Raw genomic sequence first — 15,047 nt, 5'->3', positions numbered from 1 at the left:
TCTTTATTCTATGTGACACCAGATTTTGTATGAAATTTCTAGAACTAGACCAACTCCTCAACACTCTCCGGACCAAAAATACCTGTATAGGAAAAGATAAAATTCATCGACTTAAAAGGAAACAAAACAACATAACAATCCATGATTGGGGCTACCCTAATCTATCTGTATCCATGAACCAAGAGTCAGATGATGGTCCAGTTTCCTGGGATCAGGTATTGTCCTTATTCCTCTTATATCATCATTTGCTACTGTCAAAGGAAACCCAGCTGTGACATTTCTGTAAGAGCTGTAGAAAACTTAAAGGATAATGTGTATTTCCTTAAATGTGAAAACATTCTATTTCCATAGAGTAGTCATGGGTTTTTTTCTTCTACAAGTGAATCTGTGCAAATATAAACACAAGGCCAAGATATTTAGGAGAATGATATATATTAATCTCTCTTTCCTCCCTTGGGTCTATATTGAATGTATGGGCAATTAATTCAACATAGGTATATTAAGCATTTACTATGTGCCATTCACTATTGTGGGTGTTAGAGATACAGTATTAAACAAAAATAGACACAGCTATGAGGCTGGCCTGTTGGTACAGTGGTTAAGTTCACATGTTCTGCTATGGCAGCCTGGGTTCACCAGTTCGAATCCCTGGTGTGGACTTATGCACTGCTTGTCAAGCCATGCTGTGGCATACCTCCCACATATAAAGTAGAGGAAGATGGGCATGGATGTTAGCTCAGGGCCAGTCTTCCTCAGCAAAAAGAGGAGGATTGGCAGCAGATGTTAGCTCATGGCTAATCTTCCTCAAAGAAAAAAAAATAGACACAGCTTCTATGGAGCTTACAGGTTAGTGGATGGATATAGACATTACATAATACTCAAAATAATGAGTGAACACTTTAAATTTAGGTTAGATTATAAAGAGATTACTTTGGGCTGTGAGCAACAGAGAAATATTTGTATAGTAGGTAGCACTGAGACGGTTTTTGAGAAAAGATGGTATATAAGCTTGTAAACATATCCATATCCACATTTCCTAAAGTTGTGTTCCAAAGCGCATTCACTAGTCTACCTCTGTGCTTCCTGAAAAAGGGTGTTATGTCAAATCAGTTTGGGAAATACTGGAGATGCACATTGTGCAGTAGCATACTAATGTATCTGGGAGATCCTTTAGTAAATGAACTTCTTTAATCTTATTGAATCTTGCATTTCTCAAACTTTGACCATAGACTCCTTCCCTTCCCTAACCATTTAAAATCCTGAGAAATTGATATTCAGTGATACAGCTTACATTTATTGGGTACTTACCATATGTTAAACATTGTGCTATTTCACCTGCATTGTCTCATTTAATTAATACAACGATACGAGGTTAAGTCATATTTTTCCATCTTATAGATGAGGAAATTGAAGCAGGGAGCTAATAAGTAATTGCTTAAGTTTACAGAAACTCAGGATGTATACATAGGTTGTCAGAGCATATTTGGTACTCTTAACAGCTATGGTATTGTTTAGGAAATGTTGATTTAAATAAATAAAATTATTTTTGTTATTTGTGTTTTAGATAAGCAATATTCTTATTGAGCACAATCTGTATCTTAAAAAAGCAAAATTTGTCACATATTCCTAACATTACTGAATGCTGTTCCCATAAGTTATGAACACGTGATTGGACAATATCACATATTTTTGCTATTATATATCTTAAAAAGAGAATTTCCATGACTTTTTTACTTTACTTTTCTGTTACAAGGCATCTATTAGAACTGATTCTTTCAAACTCACACTTATTGTATTCAACTGAAGGTGACAAGAGCTGACACCTACATTAATCCTTGTTTGTGAAGTCTCCCTAAATGCGTCTTCAGGACTAGATCTTAGGGAGGGAACACATTTGCCTGATAGAGACCCTATTTGCATAAAGAACGAAGGCTATTTCTTAAAATTTAGGGATTACCTGCCTAAGGCATACATCTTCCAAGAACAATAATTATTTTCTGTGCTGACTATGCAAAATAAACAAAACCACCTCTTCTACAATTCTTCTCTGCCCCAATGTGTCATTTTCCTCATGACTCTTGATAGGACCCTAAAATTGGAGACTAGATCTGAGGATCCTACCTATATTATTTAGACCAGTGGTTCTCAAAGTATTGTCCCTACACCGGCAGCATCTGCATTGCCTGAGAACTTGCTGGAAATGCAGATTCTCAGGTCCCACCCCCAGAATCTGCTGAATGATAAACTCTGAGAGTGGAGCCCCCCACTCTGTCTCTTAACAGGCCCTTCAAGTGATTCTCAAAACTGAAGTTCAGGAACTAGTGCTTCAGAACATGTTTGTAAAGTTACCATAGAAGTCTGATGATATGGACACAACTATACGTATATCTTGAAGTTTTATGTAAAGGAATAAAGATACTTTAAAGGCTATTGACTGGGTGAGCTAAATTTTCATTCTATTTTCTTCTTTATTAAAAATATTATGTGTCCAAAATTTTATAGAATATAATGTATCACCTTTAAGGACATTTGTATTAGTGATTTCGGAAAAAAATTAAATAACAATGACCTAAATAGCTCAGGAACAGCAAGTAATTAATAAGGGCACAGAAGCTTACAATAGAATAACCTTACTCTATGAGAAGGTATTCTAAAACTAGAAACTATTCAACGTCTTGACAATGAACTGGGGAAAAATGCTTGGCATTCTGCTGATGTTTATGTCACTACTCTCTTACTTCTCAGCCAGGCATTTTCCAATAAGAACATTTATTAGGAAAGATTCATCATCAAAGTTTGTTGGTAGTTTCCCTTTATTGTTGCCAGTATTTTTAATGATGAAGTAATTAAATTTCATCAGTAACACATGGTGCAAAAAACAATCTTGTCTTTGACGCAAATTATGTTGATAAAGGGAGAAAAATAACAAGTTTAGCTTTCTCTTGTTGCTTTTTGTAGCAGAAACCTTTTGGAGTTCTTGCCCAATTCCTTTCTGAGAAATGCCTTCCTCACCCGCAGCGGGGAGCATGCTGTTCAAACATGAGCATGATCCCCCCTCCTATCTCAGGTGCAAAACCCGTTGAACCAGATGGATGTCTGAACCAAGAAAGCCCATCTTGACTTTGCTGAACCAAGCAAATCTGTCAGGACTTGCAGACTCAATCCAATCTTGGGTTCTTGGACTGCAAGGTCAAATTAGAGTTGGGGATCATATGGCCATATGTTTGCTAAAAGAAGGAAGGCCAGACTGTGAAAGGACATAGACATGTGCAGAGGGAAACAGAAAGGAGAAAACACTTGGCCCAAAGAGAGAGAGAGAGAAAACATGTTTTGATTTCCAGTTTCAAGTTGAGTTCCTCTTGAGGTATGGCTATCCTTTCAATCTTCAAGATCCTCTGTGCCCTTCTAATATTGTCTCCTCTTGGTTTCTACGGGTTTCAGTGGTTTCTGTTCCATGCAACCAACCATGTCCTGATCAAGATAAAACTTTTTTTTTAATCCATGGCATCATCCCAAAGGATTTTTATGTGAGAGAAAAACAGGAAATGTATCATCATTATTTTTTGAATAGCAATGTGCATCTGTTAAAAATCATTTTACAGCATGGCAACTCAGACAAGCCTATAAATCACTGATTTAATAAAAATACCTTATTGATTGCAACTGAAGATCACAAAGACATTGTGTTGGGGTCTTATTTCAATAGAAGACATCTGTTTGTGCTGGTGGAACTATATACCATTCTCATCCACATCTTAAAACTTTTAAATGTAATTTTTGATACACAAAATCAGCCCTGAATACTTCTGAGATGGACAAATGTTTTGTGGCATGTTTTAGAGATCTGTTGCATTTGTCGTTTGTTTATAAATTCCTATCTCTTACAAATATGCCTATATAATATAAAAAAATTGCAAATATTTAGGTAAAAATCAGTAGGCAATAACAATGATTTCAATTGTTTTTGTGGAGAAGGGATGACAATTGACAGAGGTAGTCATATCATTCAGTGTTTACCCACCAACAAGTTGACACAACATTCACTTTTTAAAATATTAATTTTACTTTTATTGGTTTTGAAAATACATGTTGCCTACACAGGCTTATTAAATCAGAATATCGAAAGCAATGACGTCATTACCTCAGAGCTCTTGTTTACCATATGAAGTTAGCTTTCCTGATATGAAGCCATCTCCACTGAAAAACAGCAAAACCATCAAGTCTTCCTTAGTCTCTTGGTTAGAACACCGTTCAACACATTGTAAAATACAGTGTATCTTTTCAGGAAAGCAAAAAGTACACAAAACTCATACTAAACAATGCTCAAAATAAAAGTGAGATACAGCTGACTTTGATCAGTGATTAAAAATAATCCTTGGGAGCCAGCCCTGAAGACCTAGTGGTTAAACTTTGGAGTATTCCACTTTGGCAGCCCAGGGTTCAGTTCCCGGTCATGGAACCACATCACCCAGCTGTCAGTTGCCATGCTGTGGTGGCAGCTCACATAGAAGAAATAGAGGGACTTACAACTAGGATATACAACCATTCACTGAGGCTTTGGAGAGGAAAAAACATCCTTGCAAGTTATGTATAGACAAAAGTTTGCAGGGAAATGTGTAATAACAGCTTCATGTGTCCATTTCATCGTTCCATTTGGTTTTGATCCCTCAAGGATGGCAGTTGACGGCGAATTTGTTTCAGTGCTAAGGTTAGTAACAATGTACGTTCCCCCCCCTCCCCCCCATACAGACTTGCTTCTCTGCTGGGCAGCTGGTAGAGATATTCCTACAGAACAGCCTTTCACCCATTTCTAAGGAGGACTTTAAGCAAATGAGTCCAGGAATCATCCAGCAACTACTCAGCTGCTCTTGCCAACTGCCCAAGGACCAACAAGCAAAGCTGCCACCCACCACTTTGGAGAGTAAGTTCTGGTTCTTTACTAAGAAAGCAAATGAACACAATGTATGCTATAATAACAGTGAACGCAGGATACTTACTATATACCAGGCACTGTGCTAAGCATTTTACATGTATCAACTCATTTAACACTCACCACAATGCTATGAGCTAGATACTACTATTATCCCCATTTTACAGATGAGGAAACTGAGGCACATAGAGGTTAAATGACTTGTCCAAGGCCACACAGCTGGTCGGGGATGGAGTTAGGATTCAAACCCAGGCAAGCTGGTGCCAGAGTCCTCGTCTTTAACCACTAGGCTATACTACCTTTCAGTGAGTATTTTCCATTTTGTACACATTGATTTTGTCCCCTATGTTTGACTCAATCATGGACCAACTTAAAAGTCCATAGTTGAGAACTGACATGGTATTGGAGGGAGAACATTAGTGTTGGGATCAGAAATGCAGAGTTGAGTCGTGCCTCTATCCCCAGCCAACTCTGTGATCATAAGCAATCTCTTTACCTCGCTGAGCCTGTCTCTTTTCCTGCTCAGTGAGAAAGCTGTGATATCCTGCAGGGCTTACCATCCTTTCACACATCATGGCCCATATGAAAAATGAAGGCCCATTGGAATAAACCAAAGAGGCTTCTCTGGGATGGAGGTGACTGGTCCAGGGAGGTACCAGCCTCCCAGACCTGGCTGGCAGCCCCAGGAAGTGAAGGGATCAATATTTGTGCTCACCTGTATCCCATTGACTCATTGCAGCAGGTGAGCCCTACCGTAAGACTTCACAGGGTGTCTGTGAGGTTCCAGTGGGACAGTATGCACAAAAAAGTATTCTGTTAACTTAAAGCCCTGTATATTTCAAAGACCAAAAATACGGTAGCCTAAGAACATCCATGATGGATAGAAAAAATGTGACAGCTAACACATGCAACCTTTAAAATATTCCCATTCATCTGAAGGCCTTATATACATATATGTTTTCACACCTGCTTTTCTTTCTCTTTGAGATAGTCTGCAACACTCATTGTAGCTGAATTGTTCAGCTATTCAATTCTAACCCACAGTGGTTTCTGCAGCCTCGAGTGGCTCCTTTGGAGATTTTATGTGAACCAAAACATGGCTGGCCTAATATCTAAGAATTAACATTTAATGAGAAGAAAAAAGCTTCATTAAAAGTGAGCAGCTAAATAATTCAGCACCTGGTGGTCAGTGATGGATCAAAAATGGATGAGGAGGACAGAATGGTGGCACCTGTAAGCTTCCATGAGCATGTTTATATTCTCACCACTGGGCATGGCGCCTGGGACATACAGGCTGCTCAGAAACCAGAGTTTGAACAGAAGATCCATGAAAAAAGTTTTATCCCCTTTCTTATTAACTTCTAGACCTTTCTAGGGAATAGTCTTCTGAGAACAATACAAACAAGTCATACTCACTAAAGAACCTAGAAAAACATTACTGTCCTCAATTTAAAATGTTGCATTATGTAACTAAAGGGAAAGGCTTGTATTGGGCTTTTGAAATTACAGAAATGAAAGATGTTATGTTAAAGAGAGGAGGACACGTGGAGACATTCTTAAAAACTTAGTGTTCCTATGCTGAAACCCAACCCCTGAGTTTCCAGGAAAGCGTGTTAAGGTGATGTATAAAGTAAGTTTCAGGTAGCTGTTCAGGAGTGGCTAAGAATTTAATTAGCAGGTCAAGTTCTATTGTATGATGGGAAACATTTAGATAGAACTGTCTGCAACTCATCTGACTTCAATCAAAACACCTTGACACCTATGTAAGGACCGGGGGGAAGTCAGCAGAGTCCGACGGCCACAAAAGTCAGAGAGTTTATGGTTTTCGGGCAGTCCTCGCCACATGAGAGCAGGTGAAGTCTGACTCACCAAGGATCTAAAAAGATTTATAAGCTCTAAAGTTAGGAAACATCCATTCTTCTCCAAAACCACACTGTAGCTGCCCTCTGGATGGAGAGAGGAATAGAAGAAGAATTGAAAAATTTGAAACTCTGCCTTTTGCCTAGGAAATGTCAGACCCTAAGTTGTCCTTGTGAGTTCTTGACATTTTACGATCTTTTGTAGCTACCACAAAAATGTGGCAACTCTGAACTTTATTAGACAGCCAGGTACTCATGTTAAGCCTCACATGTCTTTAATTTATGTGTTAGATGAGAAGAATGACATTCCCAAATAGAGTCCCTTGGTGGAGGAGTGGGATATGAAATGTCCTAAAATAACTCTAGGGATCTTTTTATATCATAGGTCTTTTTACTAAATTAGAGCAAAATAAAACCTCTAGGCAGGTGTGTGACCATTCCAAACCATTTTTATTATTTTTTAATTGTGGTAAAAAACCCCCATGAAATTTACTATCTTAACCATTCTTAAGTGTACATTCAGTAGTATTAAGAATTCTCACATGGTTGTGCAACAGATCTCTAGAACATTTTCATCTTGCCAAACTGAAACTCTATCCATTGAACAACAAACGTTTTATAGAGATTTCCTAGCAGCAAAGAAATAATGGCGATAGTGGGAAAATCAAAGTTTGAAAGTTTTCTGCCTCCTCTGACTACACTATAAACGGCATTTTAATATAGACTCCTGTATAATTTAGAACTTATCATTTAATAAAGGGACTCTTAAAATCACAAGCCTAGGGGCTGGCCCCATGGCCGAGTGGTTAAGTTCGCGCGCTCCGCTGCAGGCGGCCCAGTGTTTCGTTGGTTCGAATCCTGGGCGCGGACATGGCACTGCTCGTCAGACCATGCTGAGGCAGCGTCCCACATGCCACAACTAGAAGGACCTACAACGAAGAATATACAACTATGTACTGGGGGGCTTTGGGGAGAAAAAGGAAAAAAATAAAATCTTAAAAAAAAAAGTACAAATTTATATTAAAAAAAAAATCACAAGCCTAATACCATGTTACCAGCTAGTCTCATTAACATGATCTAATGTAGAGAGAGTATGTTCCAGAAAAGCACAAGAATGATGAGAATGGAACATCGTCCATTATAATAAACTTCAAGATGATTGTTTCTTAAAATCTACAAAAGGCTTTAAGTAGTATGATAAGACAATTATTTGATTTGACTTATTATATATCTGTAGTTACTAAAGGAAACGAGAGTTTAATTTTATAATTACCTTTCTTCATTGTTAACAAACCAGTTTGCTATGACTTATAAGTTCTACCTAAGTCAAAAACATGGTATTTGCTCTGAATATCTGCAACCAAAGGATAATAGTGGCATGAATAATTCTTATCCCAAATTATTTATACTTGACTCTGAAAGCCATTTTTCCTCTCTTTTCATCTTTCTCTTTTCTTTCCTCTTTTATTTCTTCTCCCCTCATAAATATTTATTTCTGTTTGAATAATGATAAAAATTACACTTTCTGAGATTTTTCAAAATCTAGAAGTTTAGAAATATAGAATGAATTTAGAAGTTACAAAAAATTATTGCAATAATCCAAAATGTAGGTTGTCCAAATTTATGTTTTCAACTGCTAGACACTCAATGATCAGTTTTTACCAACACAATCACTCCTCTGAGTCATTGAGAATAATAACTTGTAACTTTTGGCTTTACAAGTAATTCTGAGAACTTTTGGAAGAAAGTGCTTGTTTTGTACATAAACATAGACCTAAGATGGGCCCATACTGTATGGTCCCCTTCACACTGCTTCCTCGCCTTTATAAGTTGAAATGTGAGTAGATGGAAATCATTACCAGTATCTGTCGGCAGATGTAGCTTAAAGTGGGAGAAATTAATTTCTTTGGGAGCGGGAGGTAAGCTGGGTTCTTGCTCGCCACAGTGACTTTTAATAAGGCATAGACTAACTTCAAAGCAACAGGGTTATTTGGTAAAAGTCACTTCATTCTTTTTCTTAAAAATTAAAACCTTTTACCCAATATAACATTAGCTAAACAATTTCATACCCCTATACGCTATATTTTAAGATGGATCCCTCTGGCATTTTCACTAGCATGGGCACTAACAGAGGGCTCTGTTTCTGCACCCTCCTTTTGACTTAGAATATGGCTACAGCACGGTGGCTGTGACACTGCTCACACTGGGCTCCATGCTTGGGACAACACTGATCCTTTTCCACAGCTGTGAGGAGAACTACAGGCTTATTTTACAGCTGTTTGTGGGCCTGGCTGTTGGGACACTCTCTGGGGATGCTCTTCTCCACCTGATCCCTCAGGTAAGCTGCTGTTTTTTGTTTCATATGGAGTGTTTCTAATTTCCCTTTACATTTAGCCACTGAGGTGTTTATGCCAGCTTCACAGCAACTTGGGTGAGTAGATATGGTGGCCGATGTTTTCCTTGGAAGTGAATATTATTTCCCCAAAGCACTTGTAGGAGAAAAGAGATGACCAATTGTTAGCTTCACCACACGTTATTCTTGTTCTTGAAATTTGAAAGAAAAAAAGGTGATCAGATGTAGATTCCTGTTAAGAAATATCCAGGAAGCTTATAGTAATTATCTATAAATAAAAACGAATGGGCTGTAAGATGTTGTGCTGGTTTCTCTCCAGTTGCCCTCAACCCTCGTCAGATCCATTCTCTGCCCTTCTCTGCTCTCTCCTCTGCCTCAGAAGATTGCATCTGCTCAGCTCCCTTGCAGGCTGGTTTGTTGTTTGGGTTCAGCCAATGAGAGGCACAACAGAAAAGTCAGGGTAGGAGGAGAGAGAGGCAGGGGTGTTTCTTCCTCCCTCCCTCCTGGCTATGGCACATGCTCTAGAAGCTGCTGATTACCTGCCACAGCTTTCTGGGAGGCCTCCTCCCCAGCGCCACCTCCCACTGAGCTTCCATAACATTATTTCTTCCCTTTGCCCTTTCAGCCCTAAGAGTGTTAATGGTTTCCTGGGGTTCCTCATTATCCCTCTTCCTATCCTGACCCTGCCCACACCTCTGTCATAGCACCATCATTAACCTCTCTTCCTTTGAACTATCAAAATGAATTTCCCTTTCTTGCCCAACTATTAGTGTCTAGATTTCCCTTAAGAAAAATGTAAGCACCAGGAAGCTGGCTGTTTGTTGAAGCCTTCTGAGGCTCTTTATTTGTCAGAAATGAAAGGACGAGGAGGACCTGAGATGCAAGGGTTCAGGCAGAAGGATTTTCAGATGTGGTTATCTATTCCCTCTGAAATCTCATATGATGGATAATGATGACGGACAAATGATCCCCCTCTCACAAAGCCTGAGAAGTTAAAATTTTCCACAAGCCTCCGGCTATTTCCTACAGGGTCACTCTTGGTGCTTAGAGGCTCAATAATTATTATATGTTCGGAAAATCACCAAGCGAGCATTGGAGAAATGAAACAAACCAGTATTAGTTTTAATTTCCCTTGTAATCTAATTTTCTGGAGATATTTCAGGGCTTATTGGCTTGAGGCAGTGGCCGAGGCCTTTTTCTAGGTCAGCACAGCGGTTGCAGAGCTGTTCACTGTTCAGCATCCTGGCAAACAGCAAAAGGATCTTAAGGCTGCCTGGGTCTGCCCCGATGTGGGAGTGCACAGCTGGAGGCAGCAGGGGTAAACTTGGGGGTGGGTGGGGCTGTCACCTGCCTCTGCAGAGACCTGCTACAGAGGGGAACGTAAAAGATTAGCTGGGTTTCATGAAATTTAGAAGATAGTTGTTTACGTGAGCAAAGAGATGAGGACAAAAGTTATTGGGAAGAGGAAGAAAGATGCAGTACAAGTGTGGTGGAAAGTTAGAAAAATCAGTGGTTCCTGAATGTGGTCCAAGTGTTCAAAGGTCTGCACAGAAATGAGAAAAATACCACTGTCATGATTTCCTTTTTTAACTAGCTAAATTTATTCAACCTAAAGATCCACATTTTATTCTGAGATGGTGGGGTTTTCTACAGTTTTGTGATATCACAATGTTCTCCGTTCTGTGAAATAACAGTAATTACAAATATTAGTTAGGTGTCCTTTAACACCTTTACCAAAAGAAAGAGTTGACGAACGTATATTGGTTTTTAGCTGTGTCCATAAACTCAATGTTTATATGTAGATACTTACAGATACGTACAGTTGGCCCTCCATATCCATGGGTTCTGCATTCACGGATTCAACCAACCTTGGATTGAAAGTCCTATGATGGCTACATCTGTACTGAAGATGTACAGACTTTTTCTTGGCATTATTCCCTAAACAATGCAGTATAACAACTATTTGCATAGCATTTACGTTGTATTAGGTATTATAACTAATCTAGAGATAATTTAAAGTATATGGAAAGATGTGCATAGGTTGTATGCAAATACTCCCTCCATTTTCTATAAGGGACTTGAGCATCCATGATTTTGGTATCTGCAGGGGTCCTGGCACCAATCCCCTGTGGATAGTAAGGGATGACTGCACTTACTCATGTCCTTGTGTATATACATGCATATGCACATAAATATTACATATGTATATGTATGAATATAATGCATACAATATGTACACATACAATTTCTTTTTCCCTTTTTTAATTTAATGGTCAGTAACATTCTAAATGTGGAAACCACTGAGCTATTTCCCAAACTGCCTTCTCTTGGGGAGGGAATATGATACATAATGATTTACTAGCTCACAATAAATCACGAGGTCAACCAATGGAATGAGTCAACCAAGGGATGAGTCAACTAGAGGAAAATTCCTAATGCTTTTCTTATATTCTTTTGTGTCCCAGGGAGCTGACAGTATTGCTAGGCATACCGTATACACTTGATGGGAAAAGTTTTTCAGAGGATTTCTTAGTTATTCTGAAGATTTATTAAGAGGTTTTTTTAATTGCAGTGGGCATGGGGAGAATAAATCCAAGATGAGATGTGTCTTTATATTTGTTCTAGATTTAAATTCATTGATTAGTTATAAAGCATTGCTGTGCTAACAGATATGGATTGTACTCCTGAAAAAAAAATTTAAGTAAAGGACTGAGAATGTATGAAAATTTAGTCCACTTGCTGAAATAAGCTTAGGCTTCATTCTATGCATTATCAGAACCTATTCAAAGCTCCCCTTTCTTTTTTCTTGTACACCTTTTATTTGACTCTGATTAAATGATATAGTGGAAGTATTCATATATCTAAAGCAGACTGGGCTTTGAATGATTTTAGGAGTTGTCATGGGGTTCCTCAGAATGAAAGTTGAATATATTCATTACCAGACCCATAGATTAATATGTAAGTCATCAATTTTTTTTTTGCTGAGGAAGCTTGTCCCTGAGCTAACATCTCTGCCAATCTTCCCCTATATTACATGTAGGATGCCTCCACAGCATGGCTGGATGAGCCCTGTCTAGGTCTACAACCAGGATCTGAACCCACAAATCCTGGGCTACCAAAGCATAGCATGCAAACCCAACCACTCCACCACCGGGCTGGCCCCAAGAAGTTATTTCTTTATGTCTCTTTTTTTCTAGGTTCTTGGCTTACATAATCAGGAAGCTTCAGAGTTTGGACATTTCCATGAAAGCAAAGGTCATATTTGGCAACTGTTGGGATTAATTGGAGGCATCCATGGGTTTTTCTTAATAGAAAAATGTTTTATTCTTCTTGTATCGCCAGGTGCTAAGGTATATTTTAAGCTTTATTTCTTTTACTTTAGGGCTTTATAATATTCCTCTTTTATTTCAAAAGTACCTATTCAAAAGTAATTGAGATGTTCATGAAGTTGTCTATATAAAGGATGGGGCTCTGATTTCCAGAATACACAGATCATTCTGACTGCCAGCTTTCCTATAAGTATGGTTACTAATTTTTTAAACATCTGTTGCTGGCTAGTTCCTATACTTGTTACAACCCATTATTTGACCCCCATGGCTAGTTTAGAAACAGGAGACTATTTCGTGTCTAGGAATGAAGGTGTCCAAAGGCCTGGCACTGATCAGTGTTTTGATATCTTTCCTAACCAAAAACAAATAAACAAGCAAACCAAAACTTTGAAAATTCACAAAATTACCCATAATTTTCTATCTTAAGAGCATTTAAAATTATAAAAACAAGAAGCTCAGGAATGGGATTTGTGTCAGATCTTTTTCTCAGCTGGAATAATTGCTTTCATTGTGCCTATGTTTGAGTACTTTCTACATATATGATGAAATGTAAGATGCAGTGTGGGTTTTCTTTTGGATTTTTTTCTCTTACACATTACCCCATAAGAAAATAGATTAACTGTTTGGTAGGATAGTTAAAAAGGGAAATGCTTGTGAAAGACTCCAGGAGATTAAAATAAAGCAAATTTTCCTTACAAAATCCTGGGGCTCTGCAGCCTCTTTGGTTTTCTACTTAATCCCTGGCCTTCTACCTGTTCACGTAATATATAATGCCCGTGCTCAGGGCAAACTTTAGTAGTCATTTAAAATATCAGCACTTTTTGTTCATTGTCATTCCTGAATTCATTCAGAATTTTATTTTTTGCATCAAAAAATACAATGGTTTCAAAAAATACCTGGAGACAAATGAAAATGGAAACACAACATACCAGAATTTATGGGATGCAGCAAAAGTGATACCAAGAGGGAAAGTTATAGCAATACAGGCTTACCTCAAGACAAAAAAAAAGATGGTTTTATGGATGGATAGAGAGATGACAGATGGAGAGATATGTGATGAAGTACATAAAATAAAATGGTGATGGTGAAACATCTAGGGTCTGGGTATCTGATTGCTCACATTAAAATTCTTTCAACTTTTCTATATATTTGAAACTTTTCATAATAAATAGATTTTTAAACAAAACCCTGTAAAAATTTTCTTTTTTAGTGAAGCAGGGTTGTTCATTGGCCTGAGGCCCAAACTAGGATGTTATAGTAATTCAAAGATTGGGAATGCCAGCTTTAAACACAGCACCTACTCTAGAAGTTTAGGATCTTAACCTCCACCAAAGGGGTTCTAATCTCAGTAAGCACAAAAAAACCGTGATAGAGCCCCTTTATACATGATAGATTAGCATGCCTAGACTGGGAAAACTAGATTACAAAGCAAACATATCAACCTACGTGTAATAGTTAGAAATTTAACCTGGATGGAAGTGAGTGAAATAAATTCTGAACATCCAAAAATGTAGGGTTTATTCAGGTTGTCTTGGGCTTGTCGGGGAACTTAAAATGAGTTTTAAGAACATAATTTCAAGATTCATGATACTGCATAAAATAAAAGGAATGTGAATGTTTTAGAAGCTACAAATGCTTTAACTGATGAATACATTTCTGGAGATGTTAATTGAGCACTTATAGGGTGCAATAAAGTTTCAGTTATCATCCTTTTGTTAGCTCCATCAGAAAGAACTCAAAATTTAATTTTGTAGTGAATAAGAAAGACAGTATAAAAACTACCACTGTTCAAGCATTTTAAAATCATAACTAGATATTTTTGAAGTTGCGTTCTTAAAGCATTCTGAATATGCATGATGTTTCAGATCAGTCCTGTGCTTCCCCAAGGTTAGCCATGTTAGCAAGTATTTATCATGATGAGGTTCTCCTGGTACTCTTTTTGTGCCACCTACCACTTTGGCAAAGAAGCAAAATGTTAAAGAGAACCATGGAATTGACAAAGGCTGCACCCAATTCTTTTGGCTTCGGCATTAATTTTAAACCATCCTCATCCAGCAGGGCGTGTCATTGGTTAATGGGCACGTGGGACATTCCCACCATCTTGCACTCAACTCTGAATTAAGTGACCAGTCAGGCAGAGGCAAGTCTGCGTCAACTATCCCGTTGGTAGGTTCCTGATCTGAAATATTCTGCTGATTTGATTACCATCTTTCCTTTATTCCTCAATGAATAGATAAAAATCAGTAGGCTAGATATAAATATAATCCACTCCTGATTTACCTATTCTTGATCTTGATAAATAGTTTGGAAAACTTTGTTAAGCACCTGAAAGCTGTTTTAAAGGGTAAAAAGTGCTTTCCACAGATTCAAATCATTGCTATCTGCATCACTTTGAAACACATATGGAATCAGATTGACATAATATCTATCTCCTTAGTCATTTTGTTTGCAAGTTTTCATAAATCAGTTGGCCCTTAGGTTTTCTATGCTGAGTAATGCTCAGCCATGACTAAGTAGGGCCAAATTAATGTTGAGCAAGGACTTATTACATCTAGGAGTGGGGTGTTCATTTCTTA

General features: G+C 38.0%; 1 protein-coding gene across 1 annotated transcript in view; it reads left to right on the top strand.

The window, feature by feature from the left end:
• SLC39A12 (solute carrier family 39 member 12) overlaps positions 1 to 15,047 on the top strand; it is a 77,487-nt gene that overhangs the window by 18,502 nt on the left and 43,938 nt on the right. The window contains exons 4-8 of the mRNA XM_046678050.1: positions 43 to 215; positions 4,750 to 4,921; positions 8,955 to 9,127; positions 12,340 to 12,492; positions 14,530 to 14,637. Of these exons, the coding sequence (XP_046534006.1) occupies positions 43 to 215; positions 4,750 to 4,921; positions 8,955 to 9,127; positions 12,340 to 12,492; positions 14,530 to 14,637 (779 nt within the window). The remainder of the gene's footprint in view (positions 1 to 42; positions 216 to 4,749; positions 4,922 to 8,954; positions 9,128 to 12,339; positions 12,493 to 14,529; positions 14,638 to 15,047) is intronic.

This window comes from Equus quagga, chromosome 12, assembly GCF_021613505.1.
Source record: "Equus quagga isolate Etosha38 chromosome 12, UCLA_HA_Equagga_1.0, whole genome shotgun sequence".
Lineage (NCBI taxonomy): Eukaryota > Metazoa > Chordata > Mammalia > Perissodactyla > Equidae > Equus > Equus quagga.
This window is presented reverse-complemented; position numbering and strand designations above follow the sequence as displayed.